The sequence below is a fragment of the Alexandromys fortis genome, unplaced genomic scaffold, assembly GCF_014885135.2.
Source record: "Alexandromys fortis isolate MF-2015 unplaced genomic scaffold, M_Fortis_MF-2015_v1.1 scaffold_78, whole genome shotgun sequence".
In the NCBI taxonomy this organism is placed as follows: Eukaryota; Metazoa; Chordata; class Mammalia; order Rodentia; family Cricetidae; genus Alexandromys; species Alexandromys fortis.
The window spans coordinates 5,770,532-5,794,445 of NW_026067977.1; the positions used below are offsets into that span (position 1 = coordinate 5,770,532).

A 23,914-nucleotide genomic window follows, 5' to 3' on the forward strand; every position below is an offset into this window, starting at 1 on the left:
AGGGCTACACAGAGAAACCTTGTCTACAAACTGCCCCTTACCCCCTCAAAAATAGCAATTTATCACTTCAACAGATTTTGGTATCTGGGGTGAGTCAAGAACCAAAAATGGCTCTTGTGACACATCAGACTCTTGAGTTTTGATTTTTAAACACTAGTCACTTCCTAGCTTGGTGACGTCTTCATCTCGTGAAGCCCGGAGTTTCTTATTTACAAAATCTTCTTATTTAGAACCTAACTCCTAAGGTTGTGAGATCATACAAGTTAGTTCTGGTGCAGTGCTTGGCATGCAACGGTCCCAACTCCACTAGCGATAATTCCATCTCGTCCCCCAAATCCACAGAGACTGTAAAAGTCTGGTCCGAGAGCATGCTCACGTCCGCGTTTTCCGACGAGCGCACCCTCTGCCCCAGGGCCAGGCTCTCGGGACCAACTCGTCCTTAAACTCAGCGTTCATCAAATCACAGGTCAGGCTCTGTGACGAGACACCTGGCGTAAAATTGCACATTAAACTTCCTAACGCCTCCACCGCTGCTGACTTAGCGCGAGGAAACAGGCCCGGAGCGTTCCAGCAACTTCCCGGGGGCTCCGAGCCCGGGTTCCAGGCCCCCACATAGGAGTCCACCAGCGTCCGAGCAGCACCGCGTCCGTTCAAACGCCGCCCGGTCCCGCGATTCCGTCTGTCCCTCATCCTCCGCACCTCAGGGTCGGCCTCAAGGCAGCTTTTCTCTTTTCCCCTGCAGAGCCTGAGGGGTGAGGCCCGCGATGGCGTCCCGGGCACGCACGAAATGCAGCAACCCTTCCGAACGCTAAACGAGCGCTCAGGGCGGTCGGTGCGGGGTCTACCGGCCCCGGCGCTGGGTCACGTGGCGGGGAAGGGGGCGCCGGCGCGCGCGGCCGAGCGGGCGGGCACGCGCAGCCGACGGCGTGTGGAGGCGCGAGGTGCGAGCAGGGAGTATGTATGGCAGGGAGGGGGCGGCGGCCGGGAAGGCCGACTCCACCCCCTGTGCGCATGCTCAGGCCCCCGCGGGTTATAAGGCAGCCGCGCCTGCCCCGCCAGACAAAGTGGCGAGCTGCGACGTGACTGGTCGGCCGTGTGGGTGCTGCAGCCAAGGAGCCCGGCGGCAAGGGACGCGAGCGGGACTCCGGGTTCCGAGGAACTGCGGCCCGCGCCGCCGCGTCACGCACACTCCGGGCGCCGTCAGACACACATAACGGTTAGTCCGGGTCTGAGCGGGCAGCGCGCGGCACGAACTCTGCGGTGCCCTTGGTGCCCTGGTGGGGTCGCCCGGTCCCCCGGGCACGCGGAGACTTCCCGTCCGCGGGTCAGGAGGGCGGCCCCGGCAGAGGGCATCTTGGGCGCGCGGGAGCCGCGTGGCCTCGGCACGCGGCGTGGGTGAAGGGGACCTTCAGGCGCTGGGCACAGCAGCGTCTCGCCCGGCCGGACCGCGAGGGCCCCACGGTCAGGTGTGGCCGCCGGGCTGCGGGAGTCGGGTAACGGTGCCCGGTGACCTTGTGGGAGACGCTTCCAGCCCGGTCTCCAGCGGGCGCCTGGAGAGATGCTTAGCTCGGAAGAGGGACGACCTGAGGCCGGTTCACGTGGTGCACTCCTGCCGCCTTCGGCACGGAGGGAAGGGACTGACTAGGGCGGGAGTTATTTAGGACTCGTGGCATGCCCGCCCAGCCTCCCCCGCCTGCCAATCGGTGTCCCACCTGGTGACTCGCTAGAGTGGTGTGAGGCGCTGCATTGCCGACCGCAGCGACCGGGACTGCGGGCTTCGGGTGAACTTTGAGGAAGGGGCGGGCGGTTGCGATAGGGGCTCTTTGTGGTCCAACCTGTGGCTTCCGTGCGTCTGCCGGCGGGCACGGGGGTCGCGAGGCATCCCTGGAGAGAAGACTGAAATAGCGTTACATTTGGCTAGGTGCATGCCTTCTGTGCCAAGTACGTCCTTTTTCCGATTGCATTTTTAACCTTTCTTTATGGTGGCGTATTTGGTGCAACCAGCAGTTGCGAAAACTAGTTTCTGATCGCTCAACCAGGAAACGCACGTGTTACTACTTCAGTCTTTTCCCGTTTTCCAGTGGCTCATTATAAACCCGGCGTCTCCTGCTAGTGGTTACACAGTGACAATCTGCTTTTTTTTTCTTAATTAACCATAACTGATTTTGAAATCTTCAGGCATGACTTAGGCTGGGGATGTGTTAGCTCCGTGGTAGAGTACCTGCCTGGCCTACCATGCCTGAGGCCCCCAAATTTGATCGCCAGCATTGACCATAAAAAAAAAAAAAACCTTGTGATTTTGTAACAAAATGAGTACATGCTGACGTGTGAGATTAGTAATTGTACGAGAGTTGGAGCAAGGGTGGATAGGAGCTAAGTGAAGCAGGGTTCTTTTTTTTTTTTTTTTTAATCTCAGCTGCCAGCTGAATAAGGCAAGAAAGACTGTATCTCGTTTTTGCTTACTTATTTTAGTTAGTTGCTAAATGGTGATTCTTAATCTAAGTCTTTGGCGGTATATGTGTGTGTGCGAAAGAGTGATAGGGTCTCACTTTGTGGCTTTTTAGTCTCTCATAAGTTAAATCCAAGGTGTGCAGGTAGGAGGTATAGGCTCCACATAGTGAAACCCTTCTCATTTAACGAAGTAAAAATAAACTGTAATTGTGGGGGTTTTTTGTTTATTTTGGCGTGTTAGGTGGGGGATCAGAGACAGGGTTTCTCTGTAATCTCTCTGGTTGTCCTGGAATTGGTTCTCTAGACCAGACTGGCCTCGCAGGCAGAGATTGGTCTGCCTCTGCCTCCCAGTGCTGGGATTGAAGGTGTGCAATGCCACACCCATCCTAGAATTACTTTTTTAAATGAGTGGATTTCAGTAATTTCATTGTAGGTTTAAGTAGGTACCATTTATCAGATTACAGTGACCTTGTTAACTATGCAAATTCTTAGTTTGAGGAGCATTTTAAGCTTTTAAAGATTTAGCTGTGGGTTTATATAATAATCCCTAAACAGATTAAGGGCAGGGATGTGGGGGGGGGTGTGGTTATGAACACCTCAACTCGAGCAAAAAATAGTGTTAGATTATTATTTTCCAACTCGTTATACCCGTTGTCCCCACTACGCTCCCGTTCATTTCCTAGCATGCCTGCCATCTAAGGTCCTGAACCTTGTATATTGTCCACGTGGCTGGTTTTGTTGCCAGTGAGGACTTGAACACAAGGAAAACGGAAGGTTGTGAATTGAGAAATTTAGGGTTCAGCAGTGAATGGACTCTAGCACTTACCCTTGGGGTTTGTAGTCTAGCTGGAAAGCAGACTCTTAGCAAACAGTTACTGAGTTTTAGGGCAACAGTAAGTTACCATGGGGACAAATACGGTATTGTGTAGGTGAGAGAAGATGCTCAGTGTGAGGAAACGCTGGCAGTGTCTTTCTGAGAAAATACTATTTATCTGAGGCTTGACAAGGGAGGAGTGAGGCAGGCACAGGTGGTGATTGGTTGAAAGGGCATTGCAGAGTACTGAAGACAGTGTCAGGCTGCAGAAGCTGAAAGAACTTCACCAGAGCCTAAAGCCTAGAGAGGTCAGAAAGGAGGGAGGGGGCAGATGGCCTGCTAATGGAGGGCCCTAAGTCGTTTTAAGGACTCAGGAAGAGACTGAACAGTTTGGAATCCTACTTTTTTTTTTTTATTATTTATTATGTAGACAATATTCTTTATGCGTATTTGCCTGAAGGCCAGAAGAGGGCACCAGACCTCATTACAGATGGTTGTGAGCCACCATGTGGTTGCTGGGAATTGAACTCAGGACCTCTGGAAGAGAAGGCAATGCTCTTAACCTATGAGCCATCTCTCCAGCCCTGGAATCGTACTTTTGAAGTTGTTTGAAAGCTGTTTAAGGATGTGGCTGAGCAGATTTGCATTTTAGGAGTATCATTCTGGATACTGTGGAAAAAGGGTTAAAGGGGCTTCAGAGTGGCCATATGAGAATACCTGGTGGGAAGCCTCAAAGGAAACACAGGTTTTGAGTTAAGGTTAAAGCACAGGTTGCTAGCTGGAGCAAATACAAGCTTTATTTTCATTTTAACCAATGGGAGTTCTGAGGTAGTGTGGCTCCACAAGAACTGTCCAACTTATAAAACTTGTAGATAAAATTCAAAGCTATTTCTGCTCTTGCCTTTTTATTGGTAAAGTTGAAATTTTTTGTTTCCTCTTTACCTTTCTCTACAGTTTAGTGTGAAAACTTTAATCACTAGAAGTTGATCATTGCTATCCCTGCCCAACTTTCCCCAGTTTCTGCTCGGTTGTTGTGAATTAAGCAAATCCTAGATTAAATTATTTCATTTCTAAATATATTGGTACATAGTTCTAAAAGAGAAGTTTATTCATCAGGCGATGAAAGGAGACAGAGACAGAGACCCACATTGGAGCACCGGACTGAAATCTCAAGGTCCAAATCAGGAGCAGAAGGAGAGAGAGCACAAGCAAGGAACTCAGGACCACGAGGGGTGCACCCATACACTGAGACAATGGGGATGTTCTATCGGGAACTCACCAAGGCCAGCTGGCCTGGGTCTGAAAAAGCCTGGGCTAAAACAGGTCTCACTGAACATAGCGGAGGACAAGGAGGACTACTGAGACCTCAAGAACAATGGCAATGGGTTTTTGATCCTACTGCACCTATTGGTTTCGTGGGAGCCTAGGCAGTTTCGTTAATGCTCACCTTACTAGACCTGGATGGAGGTGGGTGGTCCTTGGACTTCCCACAGGGCAGGGAACCCTGATTGCTCTTAGGGCTGAGGAGGGAGGGGGACTTGATTGGGGGAGGGGGAGAGAAAGGGGAGGCGGCGGTGGGGAAGAGACAGAAATCTTTAATAAATAAATAAATTAATTAAAAAAAATAAAGCATATTTTATGCTGTGTGCTGCAGGGCATACGTGATACACCTATAAAGTTATTAGGCATGAAACTGTGGAAACATATCCTTGTTCTTTTATGCTGATTTTCTATTGTAAGTAGATTTTATAATGTTTATCATTATATTTATATATTTTATAATAATATTACTTACAATTATATACTGGAACACTTCACACTGAAAAGAAAAATTCCATACATAAACATGTGTTTAATTAATAAAGCATTCAAAATAGGAAAAAAATAAAAGAGAAGTTTATTTATTCACTCATTTATTATTACTGGTTTTTCAGGACAAATTTTTCACTCTGCAGCCTTAGAACTGTGTAGTCTTAGAATTTGCTCTGTAGAACAGGCTGGCCTCAAACTCAGATCAGCCTGCTTCTGCCTTCAGAGTGCTGTGACTAAAAGGCATGTGCCACCACTTGCCTGGCGTAAAAGATATTTTTTTTTAATTTACTAAATTATTTTTAGATCTAGGGACTCCTGTATCCCAGGCTGGCCTGGAACTCACTGTACCAAAGGGTGACCTTGAACTCCTGACCTCCTGCCTCTCTGGGTTGGGACACCACACCCAGTTTATGCTTTGCTTTGGATCAAACCCAACTTTAAGCCAGGCAGTGGTGTGCCGCCTTTAGCCTTTAATCCCAGCACTAGGTGGGGGATAGGGGGCAGAGGCAGGAGGATCTCTGAGTTTGAGGCCAGCGTGGTCTACAAGAGCTAGTTTCTGGACAGCTAGGACTGTTACACAGAGAAACCCTGTTCCCCAAAAAACAGCCAACCCCCCCCAAAATCCAACTTTATATCCATAGTTATCTATCTGAAAGATAGTCTTCAGAAATCCACAGTCACATTATCCCATTATCCTACCTTTAAAAATTAACATCATTAAATAGCCATCAATATTCAGATTTTCCCAAATTGTATTTATATTTATTCATTGATCTTGTTTTTTAGTAATCAGTTCCTTTGATCAAGGATACAAACAAGGTCATGTGTTCTATTTAGTTGATATCTGTGAAATCTATAGGTTCCTCATCTACGTAATTGATTTGAAGGAAGCAGGCCTCCTTTACTTGTTTTCCCCGTTTGGGATTTTGATGAATTTGTCCTCGTGGCATAGTTTTAATATGTCCTAGTTTTGCACATCCTGCTGTCTTTTGTATTTCCTCTAGTTGGGAACCCATTTGAAGACTTGACGAGCAGTTGGGGTTTTTACTTCTGAGTAAAGGTTTAGGATAGAGAGAAGTATATTTCATTTTTGCCACTTGGAGACTGGTGAGGTTTTCCTCTTCCTGCTGTGTTCACAACCTATTCTATCATCTCACTCTGGTTTTAAGAGACAGTAATTTAACTGCACTTTAATTTTTACCATTCGTCCTTAATTTACTAGCCAGAACACTTTTACTAAAAAGGTGTAGTTTGAAGAAAGGGACATTAAAGCATAGCGAGGTAGGGCCACCAGTGTGTAGCATGTGTGTGTTTGAAACCTTCCCTCCCTTAGAGCCTTTAATCCCAGAACTCAGAACGTAGAGGCAGGCAGGTCTGTGAGTTTGAGGCCAGCATGGTAAGTTTCAGGACAGCCAGGGTTACATACAGAGACTCTGTCTCAAAAACAAACCAACAAATTGAGAACAAATTGGGGTGGTGCGCACTTCAGTCCCATTCTGGAGAAGGGGGAGTTTGAGACCCTTGAGGCTTTCTCTTCAGGCTGCCCAACTAGAGCAAGCTCCCGGCAAAATGAGAGAGACCTTGTCTCAGCAGAAACCATGCAGACCTGGCTTCCACAGCAACGTGCACCTGCTTGCATGTGTAAACACATATTTTCATGGTTTCCCACTTTCTATCATCTTAATTTGTCTGAGTAGAACGAAGTCTTTTTGAGTCAAGGTCTCACAGTGCAGCACAGTCTGGCGCCTGGAGATCCATATCCTGAGGGCTGGGATCAAAGGTGTGCACCATGCTTGGCAAATGAATCATCTTAAGCATATTGCTCTCACTAATCTTTTAGAATTCTGTATGCTCTTCAATTTAGCTAATAAAGTGGCATTTTCCTCCCTGTATTTTTTTTTTCTGTTAGCGGGATAGTGGAAGGTCAGATCTTACAGTCAATCTGTATTGTAGAGAGTGAGCCCTAGTATCATGCAAAGAAGGGTTTCAAAGGTAGGCGTTCACATGGTCACAGAATGTGCTTACCTTGACCATAGTATCAAGAAGGGCTTCAAAGGCTGAGCCTTTAGTGGGTATCACTGACCATAAATACATAAGCAGGAAACAGTTCTGTTTATTTTCACACTACCCTGTTGCTGATTACAACCCGTAATATTCAATTTGATTTGACAGATTTAACCTTTGCAGAGAAAAGAACTTAAAAATGTTCCGATATTCTAAGTTGCATAACTGGTGGTTGAAACTGTGTCCCCGATTCTGTTTTACCTGCAGGAATCCTCTGGGCATGTGGGGAGGTTGGATGCTGGGGATATGTATTGATTGCTTTGCTCACAGTTGTGACCAGGTGTCTGACAGGAAGCAGCTTAAGGGAGGAAGGTTTTATTTCAGCTCAGGTTTTGAGTATTACATCATGGTGGGGAAGGCATGGCAGCAGGAAACTGGTGGCAGAAACATAGGCTGCTTGCTCGCATCTGGGCCAGTCAGGAAGCAGAGTTGGGTTACAGACCTCCAGGCCTGAAACCCTGCCCCTGCCCCTAAGGACTCACCTTCCTCCAGCTAGGCCTCGCCTCCTAAGGATTCCTCAACCCCCCAGAACAGTGCCACCAGCTGGGGATTAAGTGTTCAGATACATGAATCTGTGGGAAACCGTTTGCTTCCAAACCATAGGATAGAGCCCAGTACATAACTGAACGAATGGACTCTTGGGTCTTCTGGTAGAGGCGGTTCTTTGCAGGCCTGATTCCTGGGTCCACAAGGTGGCAGGAGAGAACCCAGCTCTGGACAGTTCCTCTGACCTCCATGGAGTGTGTCCACACACCTTCATACATGTCCATTCTTTCTCTTTAAGTAAATTAAAAAAAAAAAAACTTAAGAGGAAACATGATACTGTTGTGTTGTTTGCAAACTGTCTGGAGAGTGAAGGTCTTTTAACTTAGTGAAATGGAGTGGGCTTTTCTTTCCTTTTGTTTTATGTTTCTCTTTGTATCCCTAGCTGTCCTGGAACTCCTTGTGTAGACCAGGCTAGCCCTGAATTCAGAAGTCGCCTCTGCATCTGCCTCCCCATTGCTGGGATTAAAGGTGCATGTCACTACCTCCCTGCTAAGGTTTTCTTTTTTTTTATGTCTAAAATAATTTTAAACTTATTTCAAGAGAGAAAGAAGTGTGTGTGTTGGAGGTTCCTATGGAGGACAGAACAGCTTGGAAGAGTTGATCTCAGCATTAAAGTCGGGTTGTCAGGCTTAGTGGCAAGTGCCTTTGCCTGCTGAGTCATCTTGTCAGCTCAGTTCCTTAGTTTTAAGAACCAAAGCAATGCTTTTTACCTCATTTTTCTCTTCTGTTTTCCTATGGGAAGGTTTCCTCTCTGTCGTATCACGTTTTAAATTTATAGTCTGGAGGATTAATCTCCAAGGTGTGTGGGATTCAGAAGGGTTTGTTAATTTGTTGGAATTTCAGCTGTGGTTGTAGGCAGTACCTGTGACTTAGAAATACTAGCAAGCCTCCTACTTTGTCAGTTGTTAGACACAGACTGAAAGTTGTCACCATTTCAAAATTACTGTGGTTAGTGCACCAATACCTCACAGGGTCCAATTAAAGTATTTTGGCAGGTCTACTTTTGAATTTCATTTTGTGCACTATGCATTTACTCTTTTGTTTTGTCTTGTTTTATTAGGGAAGGGGTCACTTTTGACACACTATGTCAACACACTATGCAGATTACCTCAGCCTCCTAAGATTGGATTTACAGGTGTGCCCTGCCATACCCTGTAGGAAGAGGGCCACTTGTTCTTCCTGGCTGCCCAGCTAGCTTAGACCCAAAATAATCCACAGAAACTATTACTTAAATCAGTGCTTAGCCTCTTAGCTCTAACTTCTTATCGGCTAGCTCTTACATTTTAATTTAACCCATCTCTATTAATCTGTGTATCACCATGTGGTAGTGGTTTACCAGCTCAAGTTTCCAGTGTCTGTCTCAGGTGGCAGATCCATGGCTTCTCTCTGACTCCACCCTTCTTCCTTCCAGCATTCACTTAGTTTTTCCCACGTAGCTAAGTTCTGCCCTGCTATAGGTCCAAAGCAGTTTCTTTATTCACTAATTGTCATCACAGCATACAGAGGGAAATCCCACATCAATACCCAGTTTAAAAATGTATTCGGATGAGTCCCACAGGTATTACCAAACTGCCAGAGGAAGCTTGACATTCCTGAGGGAAAGGATTCCTCCCGGTTCCATTACTCCGGTATGAGATTGAGCTAGCCAGAGACCATAATCCTACACAGCAGATAGATCTTGTTGTCATTGGATTATGTAATGGTGATACCACAGGTTAAGTGACTCTTTGGCCATTTAGAGTGATTTCCACAAATTCAGGGAGAATACTTTGTAGAAAGTGTATGTGCCACCAGTTAAATGGGTATCTTAATTTGATTTGGGTTTTCTGGCCCTGTTTCCTAGTAGGTTCACATCAGTAAATATACTTCAAATTCATTCAAAGCTTGTCTTCAGCAGCTCGGTTAGAAGAACCTCCACAGAGGTCATTGAACCTCAGGTCTGAAATTCTTGCAGATTATTACTTCAGCCTCTTGTGATTATAACATTAGTACTTACTCTATTAGCACTGTCACCTAGACATCTCAGTCAAGCAGAAGGGAGGCGAGTGGTTTAATAATTACTCTAATTTGAGGAAAATCAAGTACTCATTTGGAAATTGTATATTCCTAATAAAAGATCCAGTAATTATTTTAATGGCAACATAGTGTAAGGTTTGTATCATCAGCAATTAGGAAAGCTATTTAAAGCTGGGCATGTGGTTCAGTGGTTAAGTGCTTGCCTAGGGTTCCGTGTGTTTAGCAATAAGTGCTCTGCAGAAAGCTGCTCACGAGATAGGACAGTATCACTGCAGTAGCTACCTTTTTGGATCTGGAGTTTAGTAACTACATGTAGTGTGCCATTGGACGTTTAGATTGCTTTTATGTCTGCCTGTTTTAATTTTTAGGTTATTTGTATAGATGTGTTTTGCAGGCCTCTGTGCCATAGCATTCATGTGGAAGGAAGGCAGAGGACAGTTTGCGAGTCATCTCTCTTACCTTTTTGTTGAAGATTCCAGGGATCAACTGGGGTGGGCAGACTTGCTGGAAAGAATCTTCACCCACTGAGCCACTCACCAGCCCAAGTCTTGCCTCTTTTTGACTAACACTGCAAAGCACAGGGTAGTACAGATGTGTCCTTGACCCCAGATTCTGATCTTAGAAGTGTGCTCCCAGAAGAATGATGGTTGGATCAAATGGCAATTGTAGTCTGAATTTGTCCTATAAACAATATCAGCTGGGCGAGGTGGCCTATGCTTTTAATCCCTGTATTCAGAAGTTTGTAAAGACCAGTTTATACTTTTTGTAGTGTTTCTTTATGTAGTATGAAAATTATACATTTTATAATTGCTGAGTGTTGTCTTAGTCGGGTTCAGCAGTCAGAATTTTACTTTTCATAGATGCTTATCCCCCCCCCTTTCTTGGGGAGGTGGGGGTTGGGTGGTAACTGCAGGAGACTAAAACCAGGGCTGGGTCCCGTGCATGTTAAGTTAAACATTCTGCTACTGAGATTCACTTCCATTCTCATTCTCTTCTCATTCTCTCTCTCTCTCTCTCTCTCTCTCTCTCTCTCTCTCTCTCTCTCTCTCTCTCTGCGTGTGTGTGTGTGTGTGTGTGTGTGTGTGTGTGTGTGTGTGTGTCACCTGCTCTCCCTTCTCCCTTTTGGTGTTGGTCATGTATCCAGGCCTGCACCTCCTGGGTGCTGGTGTTTCTGCCGTGCCCCACTGTGCTTGGCTTCTGTGTCCTTAGAAGGCACATCTTCTCATCACTCCTTCATGTGTTTTCAATCCCCTGTTACTTTTTAAGGCTATAACATTTAAGCTGATGGGGCTACTGCACACTGTAAGATTAAAATCTTAAGAACTTTTGTTCTATCATTTAACTTGGATTTTTACATGTGAAGTGTATATGTGTTCCCTTTTCCTGAACTACAGGCAAAGGGTCTAGTCCTGGCATTTCCTTTGGGGTGAGGATTTCTATGTATGGAAGAGAACTGATGGTGTAAAACAGAGGGTTGGGTTTTTTTTAATCAGAATTTTTATGTTAGTTATAGCAGTGGTTGTGATAAAATTATGTTGAATCTGTTTCTGGGGTTTTTGATTCTTTTTTTCCCCCCAGTGCTATTTTGGACACTCATTTACTTGTGAATCTTAAAGTTACTTAAGTTAAATCTAGATTCTGTAGAAAAGGTATTATTAACTTGATGAGGCAAGTCTTTATGACTAAAAATTAGAACTGCCTTTTAATTGACAAATCCTAGCTTGCAGCTAAGCACAAAGTTCAATCACGTCCAACACGTATTGCTGTTCTAGTCAGGGCTTGATGTGTTATGTGTGTAGGTGTTATTCTGTATATGTAAATACTCTTCTTGAATTCATCTTTTTAGTAGTTCTTTGGAAATTTTTATGCTTAGATGAAGGAAGAAGAATTAATGCTTGGAGCACCCATACTTGGCAGATTTAAATCCACGAGCATGTTAAGCAGCTTTTTATTATTCAGTCAGGTACAATTTGCTTTTTGTTTTTCAAGACAAGGTTTCTCTGTGTAGCCCTGGCTGTTCTGGAACTTGCTCTGTAGATCAGGCTGGCTTCGAACTCAGATCTGCCTGCCTCAATTTTTAAGAAACCTTAGCTTTAAAAATGTTTTTAGCTGGTATGAGTGAAATGCCCTACAACAAAAATTTTTCCTCTAGGCTGTTTTTTAAAAGAATAATCTAGAGGCTTACATTCAGGTAGGACTTTTAAATGATTTTCTCAGGGTGGCTCCCTGAGGTCTTTCTTAACCCACCCTGTTACAGAAGAAATGTGCAGCTCACTCGTCACAAGTCTCACTGGAGTAAAGACCTAAGGGTCCCAAAAGAAGGGAAAACTTGTCAATACATAGATCTAGGCCAGGACTCTGGAGGGAGAGAGGGGAAGAAAGCAGATCTCATGTTTTCTCTTAGCTGGATTCTACAGACACGTATGTGTGTAAGGCATGGGGCAGAGTGGAGATGAGTTCGGCCTTGTAATCATTATGCTTGGGAAGAAGGGGCTGGCTGACAAGGGAGTGGGGTACAACTGTGAGCAGTCATTTGAATGTCAGTGAAACTCACTTTGTACACTGATAACAAAATGGACATGTAGGGGAACAAAACCTCTAATTCCAGCACTTGTAAGGTAGATGCAGAATCAGGATATTGAAGCCAGTTTCAGCCACATAAGAATTTGAAGTCAGCCTGAGCTGAATCCTTTCAAGGAAACCAATTTTTTAAAAAAGATACTGGAAGGGCCACTAACCTTATTCTATTTTCCTAGTTAGAATCAGTATTGTCACACCGATGGTATCTGCACATTTACTTCAGTTGAAATCTGTTTTACTTGCTTCGTTATAGGAACTGGCAATATTAGAGTATGTGGTGTTTATTTTCCATAGAGTGAATTGGTTGAATGTTCACTGTCCAATGCTGCCAAAGAGCCATTAAAAAGAAAATCGTGTAGAATAAAGTACAAAGACACAAAAGGTTGGAAACCAAACAGAAGAGTAAGAGAGTAGGTCCATTGGATTATGGGGGTGGCAGACAGGGTTTCACTGTATACCCTTCCTTCCCTGACCTGAAACAACAAAACCCAGCAAGATTATTTTCTTTGTCATTCAGATGATTAAAGTTGTAATTCAGTGTGGCTCTGTGTCAAGAGCCAAGCAAATATGTCTATTACTGCAGAAGAAGGATTTGTGGACGCTGTTTTGTTGTTGACATTTTCCCCCCATTTCATATCTTTCAGATACTAGATTTGCACTGCATTTTGGGGTTCATCTTCACTTAAAATGCCACCTGCAATTGGAGGACCAGTTGGATATACCCCCCCAGATGGAGGCTGGGGGTGGGCAGTGGTAGTTGGAGCTTTCATCTCTATTGGCTTCTCTTACGCGTTTCCCAAATCCATCACTGTCTTCTTTAAAGAAATTGAAGGTATATTTAACGCCACTACCAGTGAAGTGTCATGGATATCATCCATCATGCTGGCTGTCATGTATGCTGGAGGTGAGTACCCACTATGGCCTGCTTTTTTAACTTGTATTAGGCAGCCAAAGTTTGTACTTTTTGGTTGTTTTTGTTTTGCTTTTCAAGACAGGGTTTCTCTGTGTAGCCCAGGCTATCCCGGGACACCTCTGTAGACTGGGCTGGCCTTGAACTCATAGGGATCCACCTGCCTCTGCCTCCTCCAGTGCTAGGATTAAAGCTACCACTGCCTGCCGGGTCTGTACATATCTTACTCATTGAAGTTCTTTGAGGTTGTGCTTGCTGAAGGTTTGTGCCGAGGAGCATGCTTTCCATCCCTGGTAACTCTGGCATCTCTTACTCCCTTCATTCCATTATGGCTTTTTGGAACAGAATTGAAAGTGTGAGGAGCTCGAGTATTAGCTGTGCTTTGAAAGCTCTTGTAAAATGACGTGTATAAACCTTGTTTCTCTTGCTCTATGCCAGACACTTGGAAAGTAAACATCTTTAAGTAATGAGTTACAAGATATTAAAAAGTTACTCAAATGTCCAGAATAATAGTTAGTTCAAAGCCTCAGGTAAACTCTATAATTTAGGGGGGGCCTGTCCCATAGGCACAAAAAGGTGAAGACAGCTGACACCCCTCATGGCTGGCATGCACACATGTACATGCGCACACATACCAAAAAACAAAGACTAAATAAAATACCCCCTTGTTTCTATGTTATTATGAGTTATAAAAGCATTTTGGTTGAACTTAAACTTGAATTTTATCATTTTTCCCCCTTTTGTTTGCTTTGACATGGTGTGGAGGCTATATAGAAAGTAAATTGAGGGCCGGGCAGTGATGGCGCACACCTTTAATCCCAGCACTCGGGAGACAGAGGCAGGCGGATCCCTGTGACTTCAAAGCCAGCCTGGTTTATAAGAGCTAGTTCAGGACAGCTAGGACTATTACACAGGGAAACCCTGTCTGAACACCCCCCACACACACAAAAAGTAAATTGCTTATTTAAAGCACTATATTTTACCTGGAGACATCAAACTACATTAAATGTAAAAACTTGAGGTTGTTTAGTAGGAATTCTGGAGCAAATTTATTTAACTTGGTGGACAGTGTTCCGTGTTGTCTTGTTAGCAATCTAATAAGATGTTTATAAGGATTCTGTTCTGCATTTGAGTGGTGAATACCTTAGTTGGTAGTAGATTCAGCAGTCTTTCCTAAGCTCCTTGAGTACATTCAGCTCTGGCTGCATGTTGTGAGTGTTAGAGAACTCTACATCTGGGATTCTTTTTGATGTTATTAATAAGCGCACAAAAACAGCACTGTGTAGTTAGTTGAGGTCATAATTTAATTAAACATTATTAAGTTGGTTGATTTGAAGAGGGATAAATGGACAGAAGCAGCAGTTTGAAGACCTTTTTCCTCCTGTATATTTTTGTCTTTAACTTTAAAAAATTATTTTCTGTGTATGGGTGTTTTGCCTGTATGTGTGCCTGTGTATCATGTGGCTGCCTGGTGACCCTGCAGGCCAGAAGAGGGCTTCAGATCCTTTGGCTCTGGCTGCCATTGGTGCTGGGAACCAAACCCAGGTTCTCAAAAAGAAGCCAGAGCTCTCAAACAGCTGCACCATCTCTTGCAGTCCTCCCTTTTTTTTTTTTTGGTTGGTTTTTTGACAGAGTCTCTCTACATAGAGCCTTCAGGATAACCTGGCCGGCCTCACAGATCTTCCTACCTGTCTCCTGGATGCTGGAATTAAAAACCTGTTTATTTCATTCTTGTCTTTAACATTGTTAACACTGTTCTGTTTGGGCTATTTAAATATGTTTCAAAATAAATTTTCAGGGCTAAATTATGTCACTTTAAGATTTTTATTTATGTGTATCTGTGTTTTTTGTGCATGTGAATGTAGTGGCCAGAGGCCAGAAGATATCATTGGATCCGTTGAGATGTAGACGGTTGTAAGCTGCCTAATGTAGGTGCTGGAAACTGAACTCAGCTCTTCTGAAAGAGCAAGTGCTCCTAGTTTCTTAGCCATCTCTCTGTTCCCAGACATGTTTTAAGCGACAGTAGTCTTTAGGGCTTGGACTTTAATCTTCCATGATCTCTAAAAACAGATTTTGATTAAACATCCAGAGGTACTCCAGTCAATGCTTTGCATGTTTAAGCAGACTGCAAACCAGAACGTCATTCATATGTTAGCTGCCAGATTTTTCTCAAAAGTCAGTGATGTCAGTTGCACTAATTGCACATGATACCTTCCTTTGGGGAAGATTCCTTTGTCCTCACCCAGTTAGTGAGTTAACTAGCATGTTTCTCTAATTCATGTGACAGTGGGCCTATTAGCTCCTCTTTCTGTTTTTGAAGATAGCTAATTAGGACCATTTCTTTCTAAAGTAACTGAAAGACAGATTATATCTTGTGAACTTTGGCAGGATTTTTATGGTTATTCTGTTTGGTTGTTTTCTAAATAATGCCCCTAAGAACTTTTATCACTTCAACTGTCAGTCCTTTAACCTGTGCACTTAGTTAGGTTTTTTGTTTATTTGTTGAAGCAGAATCAATATGGAGCCCTGGCTGTGTGGACCAGGATGATCTTAAGTCACAGACATCCTTCCTCCTTCCTCCTCTGCCCCCCAAAGATTAGGATTAAAGATGTGAGCCACCACACCTGGCCAAGGAGAAAAGATCTTAGTGCTTTTGTCATTTTTCCATTTTTTGGTATTTCAAATATTATATAATTGATAACACTAACTTAAACTTCATGGAACAACAGTATGGCAATATTTATTTTAGAGTTATAAAGACATATAGATTTCTGAGACTCTGACATAATTTTTTCCTGAAGTTCCTGGCTGTCAATACCCTTGCTTTTTTTTGGGCTGAGTTGACATGAATGTTTTCCCTCCATGTGAAAATGGAGCTCAGAGCTTTGCTTGTTTGTGGTCATCTCCTGTAACCAGGGAGGCTACAGGTACTGCAGTCATTCTTTCCACAAGCCCTTTGCTATGAAGTGTGAAACTCAAATGTTTTTATAATTATAAAAAAAGTTGAATACCACTCATTTTATAATCAGCAAAATTATTAGCTTTTCTTTTTGTTGTTTATATAAGATAAGCAAAGCACCAACACCATGGCAAAGTTTTGATGGCAGAGTTTTCACACACCAGCATAGAATGCAGTTATCAGGCTCATGAACCCTGGGAAGATGGACATCATTAGTTTTATTAAGAGCTGTATCATAGGAATGGTAAGAGTCCTTGCCCAGCATATGTGATAGCTTAGAATTCTCCAACATTTAAAAAAATGACAGCTTTAAAATCCCATTTAATCTGTTCACCTAGTCTATCATTTCATTTCATTCCTATCCCCTTGAGTGGTTAAATCAAGCTCGAATTGACTGTTGTCTGACTTGACTTGCTGTAAGTTCCTGGTTTTTGAGGCAGGGACTCATAGCCTAGTTTGGCCTTGAACTTGCTGCATAGATGAGGGTGACTGGTTTTGTCTGCCTTCGTACTGCTGTGATCATAGGAGTATTGCTTCCCATTGCACTGACAGCCTTGTGCCACCATAGCCATCCTCCATCAAGCATTTCTTCACATTGGGACCGTGCAGGATTAGGACCAAGTCATTTTACTATATTCAACTCAGTACTTCAGACAGCTAGATAATATAGGGAAATTTTTTTTTCTGATTTGTCTTTTCTTGAATATGAGAGTTTATATTACTACTTTTTTTATTCTCCCGTAGGTCCTATCAGCAGTATCCTGGTGAATAAATATGGCAGCCGTCCAGTAATGATCGCTGGTGGCTGCTTGTCTGGTTGTGGCTTGATTGCAGCTTCTTTCTGTAACACAGTGCAGGAACTTTACCTGTGTATTGGTGTCATTGGAGGTGAGTAGCTACTGATTAGTTTCATATTTATTTATTGTCACTATTTGATAATGCGCTTGATAAATAGAGAGCTGCTGATTGACTCAGTACTAGTGAGATGGCTCAGTGGTCAAGGAAGAACCTGTCTTCCCCTGGATCCACATGGTGTCAGGAGTGAACTAGCTCCACGGGGGGTGGACTGCACTCTAGCCAGGGCACAGACATGCACGTGCATGTTGTTGTTTATTTCTTTCTTTTGGTTTTTCGAGACAGAGTTTCTCTGTCTTAGAACTCGCTTTGTAGACCAGAATGACTTTATAAAGTTAAACTCTTGCCATACAATATGTAGTTATTGTTAATTTAATTGCGAGACAATTGCATTCTTAGAAATAGACAATGATAGCAGTGCAAGGTGGTGCACACCTTTAATCCCACTACAAGAGACAGAGGCAGGCAGGTTTCTGTGAGTTTGTGAAGAGCCAAACTCAAAACCAGAAAAAAGAGACAGGGAAAGAAATATATGCAGTGATTCATGGAAGGGTGTTCATTGGTTTTTCTCTTTTTCCCAAGAGTAGTTTTGTTTGGTTTGGTTTTTTTCAAGGCTGGGTTTCTTCTTGTAGCCCTGGCTGTCCTGGAACTCAGAGATAATCCACCTGCCTCTGCCTCCTGAGTGCTGGAGTAGAGGTGTGCACCACCACCTCTAGGCTCATTTCAGAAGTGTTACTTGGATAGCACAGACCAAAAGAAAAAAAAAAAGAGCTGTTGAATATTATAACATTCAAATGTATGGCCTGCCATACTGTTTCTTCAGTGTACAAACCTTTTTTTGTTTTGTTTACACCAAAAAGGATAAAATTTTGTTTATTTTTATCATTTTCTTTCTGCTGTGTATTATGATCAGCTTCTCATTTCGTTCATTATATGAGACAACATGCATCAGATTCCCTGGAGCTGGAGTTACAAGGTGATTGTGAGCTTCCCTATGGATGCTGGGAATCCAACCAAGTCCTCTACAAGAGCAGTACATGTTCTTAGCCACTGAGACATCTTTTCAGCCTCATTTATTCTTATGTCTTTGCATGGTAGGTAATTTCAAAAGTGACTTCTATTTATGACAGTGTTGTCTTTGTTCCTTTCCTAGGTCTTGGGCTTGCTTTCAACTTGAACCCAGCTCTGACCATGATTGGCAAGTATTTCTACAAGAAGCGACCACTGGCCAATGGGCTGGCCATGGCAGGCAGTCCTGTGTTCCTCTCTACCCTGGCTCCACTTAATCAGGCTTTCTTTGGTATTTTTGGCTGGAGAGGAAGCTTCCTAATCCTTGGGGGCCTCCTGCTAAACTGTTGTGTAGCTGGTTCCCTGATGAGACCAATAGGGCCTAAGCCAGGCAAGGTAGAAAAACTAAAGTCCAAAGAATCTCTTCAGGAAGCTGGAAAATCCGATGCAAATACAGATCTCATTGGAGGAAGCCCCAAAGAGGAAAAGCCATCATTCTTGCAAACAGTTAATAAGTTCCTGGATCTCTCCCTGTTTGCCCACAGAGGCTTTTTGCTGTACCTGTCTGGAAATGTGGTCATGTTTTTTGGACTCTTTACTCCGTTGGTCTTTCTTAGTAATTACGGTAAGAGTAAGCATTACTCCAGTGAGAAGTCAGCCTTCCTCCTTTCCATTCTGGCTTTTGTTGATATGGTAGCCAGACCTTCCATGGGACTTGCCGCCAACACCAAGTGGATCAGACCTCGGATCCAGTACTTCTTTGCTGCTTCTGTCGTTGCAAATGGAATCTGCCATTTGCTAGCCCCCTTGTCTACAAGCTACATCGGCTTCTGTATCTACGCGGGAGTCTTTGGATTTGCCTTTGGTTGGCTCAGCTCTGTATTATTTGAAACATTGATGGACCTCGTTGGACCCCAGAGGTTCTCCAGTGCTGTGGGCTTGGTGACCATTGTAGAGTGCTGTCCTGTCCTCCTAGGGCCACCACTTTTAGGTATAGTATATCCCTACATTTTTTATTCTGTCCTGGTTATAAAAGTAACATGTAGAAAGGAGCTCTACCTTTAAAGCACAAGTGTACAATATAATGCATTTTAGTAATAAGAAGCATTTTGGTAATAGGCAGAAGAGTAGATCTTAAGGTCAGAGTACATGGGCAGCTGTCCTAACCACCGTGTGTATCTTGGATCTAAGATTATTTTAGTAGCAGTTTCATAAGTGATGTCAAAAGCTTTAGGAGCTGGGATAATTGGACTCAGCTATATTAGTTAATAATCATTATATAATTTGAGAACTCAGGATACTGAACTCCTGTGTTTTGTTTTTGTTTTCTTTTTTTTTTTTTTTTAAAGCAAGATCTCTCTGTAGCCATGACTGTTCTGGAACTCGCTCTGTAGATCAGGCTGGCCTCAAACTCAGATCTGCCTGCCTCTGCTTCCCAAGTACTGAGATTAAAGGCTTAAACCTTTATCTTTTAGATCCCATGTTGGGCTGGTGGTACACAACTGTTATTTCATACTTGGAGGCTGAGGCAGGTTGATTGTGACTTCAAGATCAACATTGGCCGTACAACCAGATCTTCAGATAACTGTCTCCACAATTGTTCCAACTCCTTTTGGGTGTTCATGGTGATTTATTTTGGAGATGGGATCTTACTCAACCTATTGACTTTAAACTTGTGTAGCCAAAGATGGCCTGGATCTCCTGACCAACTGTTCTCCCCTCAAGTGCTGGAATTATAGGCAGGTGCCACCAAACTTATAAATGGATTTGGAGGTGCTCCTTTCCAGCCCCTCCCCACTGAGTTGCTTAATCACGTAATCATGTCAGTTGTCATCCCCTACTTGATCATGACCGACACCCTTTTACACACTCCTGTGTCTTGCTTCAGTATTCCATTCCCTAATTGAATTCCAAGTCTGCAGAGCTTAGCCCTGTCTCTCCAGCTTTGTCTCCCACTCTTGGCCCTTGCTTTCCTGCTCACAGCCCTGTGCCTTTGCACTGGCTGTTCTGCCCGGATCCTCTCCCCTCTTTTTTCCTGGACAGGTCTATCTTCCTACTGTCTCAGCTCCATGTGATGCTTCAAAAGCAGCAGCATTCCTCACCCACTCGCTGGTCTTCACCACCCATGTTCTGATCCAAAGCCCTCCCTGTAGCTCTTGTTAGTTTGTGCAATAGTTAGCCCGGTGGAGTTCCAATCACATTGGTCAGGTGAGGAGGTTTCATTGCCATCAGACATCACAAACTTTTGGGAGAGGTTGTGATGCAATTTTCCAAATTGATTTGGTGTTGAAACAGTAAGTAGAGAGGCTTCCTTGTAGCACAGAGGTGGCAGGTGCAGGCCCTGACTGAGACTCTGTGTTCCCTTACTAGCTTTATGACCTTGAAGAAGTTATTTAACATCACTGTACTACTGGAAGATACATTGGGAATTTGGTGCTGTGAGGGTGCTTTTGGCTACAGAGCTAAGTGTTCTCTGGAAGTGCTGATAAAGAACTTTGACCTTGGTGATTGGAGTAGCTCTTTGGCCTTGGACACCCTCAAACTTCCTTTGAATTCGTTTTTCATTGTGTTAAGAGAATGGATTATAATTCCTATCTTCTCGTTCAGATTTGCCAAGAGTTTGTTTCCAATTTGAAAATAGAAAATATATGGCCAGTCAATCAGAGACATTATAAATAGAAAGTTTAGAAATTGTTTTTTGGGCTAATGTGTCATTTATGGGTTCTTTGAAGTTTGGTTTGGCATCTTTCTGAGGATGTTTATACTCTGGGAAAAGGTGTCCTTGTTTGCTCTTACTCATGTAGCCTTGTCTTTTACATCTTTAGGCCGCCTCAATGACATGTATGGAGACTACAAATACACGTACTGGGCTTGTGGTGTGATCCTCATCATCGCAGGTATCTATCTCTTCATTGGCATGGGCATCAATTATCGACTTGTGGCCAAAGAACAGAAAGCAGAGGAGAAGCAGAAAAAGGAAGGTAAAGAGGATGAGACCAGCACAGATGTTGATGAGAAGCCAAAGGAAGTAACAAAAGAAGCACCATCCCCACAGCAGAACAGCTCCGGCGACCCCGCAGAGGAGGAGAGTCCTGTCTGAACTGAAGCATGAATTGAGCAGTGTGCGACCCAAGACATCTGAAACCGTTCTGCTGGCCTCTAGTCTACCAGTGGTGCTCAATGCAGACAGTGGACATGTGTGTGGAAAACCTACCAGGTGTTCATTGGTGGAAATTTTTTTGTTTTGTTTTGTTTTGTTTTGTTTTTGTTCACTCCTTACCAATGCCGGAATTTCAAATTTACTATGCTTCAGGTAGGGAGTGGTTGGCAAAGGATATGGGAAAGAAGTAGGGATTTTTCTTGTTTTGTTTTAATCTTAGCTTTTAACAGTGTCATGGAGATTATAATGTGCCTTAAGTTTTAGTTTTAGAACTCTTTAGAGAGCCTTAACTTTTAAAACCATTCTGCTGAATTCATCTATTTTAAAAGGAAAAATAACAACTAACTTGCTTGAGGTAACTTTAACCTTAATCTTGTTTTGTTGTTGTTTGTAATGCTTTGTCAGAATTGTTACTGGAACATTTATGGACAGAAATAATAGTTAAAAGTTGGAGGTTTATTAAAAAAAAAAACTGACTAAAGTATTTTTCTAGCATCATAGTTGCCTGGCGTAGGTACCTGCTAGGTATATATTTAAGAAATTTAAAGCATGAAATTCTGGAAACATCTTGGCTGTCATAGCCACAGTCTGTCTGTCACCTGCTGGGTGCTTCCTCTCAGATGCTTGCTACAAGCCTAGCGCTAGAACGTTGTCACTAAATTGCTACCTTCGCTCCTGTTCAGAGACATTGAGTGGTTAGAAGTCATTGCCATTTTTTAATTCTACTGCAAAAAGGTTAGTATTAAAATCTACAAAACATTATTCAACACAGTCTGATTTAAAATAGACAGGCCTCAGCTGACTACAACTTGGGTTTTCAAAGACCCTAGTTATAGTATGGAACTTTTGTTATCTTCAAGTATGTGTGGGTTTGGGGCAGGGCTTGGTGGTTCTGAGGATTGAACCCAGGGACACAGGCATGCTAAGAACATGCTGTACCACTGAGCCACATCCCACCAGCACCCTGGAATCCTCCTTAGACCTTTTTCTTTGATTTTTGATAGTTCCATTTATATTCTAGCTTAGAACTGTGTGTGAGATATTCAGTATGAACTGAATGTGTGTGCTATTTGTTTTTTTACATTGTTTTTCAGTATTTGCAAAACCAAGAGGGCCAGAGTTTGGCTCCAGGGAAGCCTATAAAGATAAAATAGGGAGAGAGGGAGTTTGCTGAATTTACTTGGTTCAGTGAGTACCCACCTCCCTGCCACACACACCAAGGCTTAAGGAGAAACTTCTATCATGCTTAGAATGATTGGACATAGTCTTACCTCCACAAACCTTAGCTTTCGTGACTGTTTTCAGTTTCCAGAAATGGAGGAAATGGGTTCGGTGTAAGGATGGGAGGAAGAATGGGCCTGATTGGAATTGTATTTTTTTTAACCCGATATCTTCTAAATAGAGGCAGAGAAGATAAGACACTGAATTGTTCTCAATGCATTTAAAATACCATTGTAATCGACAGGGTGAAAATAGAGATTTAAAACCTGTGTAAGAAGCCAACTTTTTCCAAATAAAACATTTATTTTATTTTTAGAAAACAGTTCTTCCACATGTTTATTTGAGAGACAATTGTGTTTTCATTTTGACCTTTGCTAATACTGAATCTGGTTTATCTGCCTTGAGACTTGTGCACAGTTTGAGTTTTCGCCTTTAACATGAGCAGGGGAGGACTTTAAAGCCACACGTCTTAAACTTCTGTCACCTGCCTAGACACAATGGGGTACTGCCTTGCATTATATGTTGTGGTGGGATTTACAGAGGAAACCTTGAGAGTTTGGCGGACATCATTCCAGTTTGGACTCTGCCACCTTCTGTGAAGCCATGTTGAACCTCTGAATTTTTATCCTATAAAAATGAAAGTTTCAGCCAGACAGTGGTAGCGCACGTTTTTAATCCCAGCACTCAGGATTAAATTAGATCAGCAGAGGCAGGCCGGATCTCTGTGAGATCAAAGCCAGCCTGGTTTACAAGAGTTAGTTTCAGGACAAGCTCCAAAAGCTATAGAGAAACCCTATCTTGAAAAAACAAACAAAAAGATGAGTTTCTGATGGCAAAATTTAAGCCATGTGTATGTAAAGGAGTCTTGTCTGTCCCATCTCAGATGCCGAAGCTGCATTTGCCAGGTAAGTGTGCTGCCTGTGCTCCGTGGAACCAGAACTTATGATGCATGTTCTGAGTTTATAGGCACGCCAAAGCTGCCATCAGACTGACTGAAACTTGCAACTAAACTTTTTTTTTTTTTGCTCACTGCTCAGTTCTGCCACTGGGCTGTATCGGAAGTGTTGGTAAGGCCTGTGTGACACCTGTGCAGCCCTGTCTGTCCCTTCCTCGTTTCCCATGGGTTTGCTGGTTTGTCAGTTGTGCTGTGAATGAGTCCTGGGGGCAGTGCGCTCTGATCCCTGTCCATTACTCCTTTTGATACTGACTTCATTTGAAGTTTTATTTTAGTTCACATGGTTATTTGGGCTGCTTGGTAAGAGATGTGAGTACAAGCACATCTATTGTATGTGAAACCTCACATACAATACAGTGGGAACGCTGGTTAAGAAACTGATAGTTTGAACAATTTCAACATTGTAAGTAAACCACACTGATGAGCATCAGGTCAAGCTGTTGGAAACTGAGAATATCTTCAGCAGCTGACTGAGATGAATAGTTTGCACAAAGTTATGGTTTTTGGTTTGTTTGTTTTTTTTTTTTAAGTTTACAATTAAATCATTTTTCCTATTTTCTCTT

General features: G+C 43.2%; 1 protein-coding gene across 1 annotated transcript; it reads left to right on the forward strand.

The window, feature by feature from the left end:
* Window positions 1–1,043: 1,043 nt before the first annotated feature.
* Window positions 1,044–22,718, forward strand: Slc16a1 (solute carrier family 16 member 1). The gene is made up of 5 exons (XM_050157567.1): window positions 1,044–1,216; window positions 12,928–13,187; window positions 16,897–17,040; window positions 18,161–19,006; window positions 20,841–22,718. Exons 2-5 carry the CDS (start codon window positions 12,971–12,973, stop codon window positions 21,113–21,115), a joined length of 1,482 nt encoding a protein of 493 aa, XP_050013524.1. The 5' UTR covers window positions 1,044–1,216; window positions 12,928–12,970; the 3' UTR covers window positions 21,116–22,718.
* The last annotated feature ends 1,196 nt before the right edge of the window (window positions 22,719–23,914 follow it).

Coding starts and splice junctions, on each gene's coding strand:
- Slc16a1 (XM_050157567.1), top strand. CDS start 12,971: ATGCCACCTGCAATTGGAGGACCAGTTGGATATACCCCCCCAGATGGA. Junction 17,041..18,160: donor GTGTATTGGTGTCATTGGAG/GTGAGTAGCTAC, acceptor TTCCTTTCCTAG/GTCTTGGGCTTGCTTTCAAC. Junction 19,007..20,840: donor CCTAGGGCCACCACTTTTAG/GTATAGTATATC, acceptor TTACATCTTTAG/GCCGCCTCAATGACATGTAT.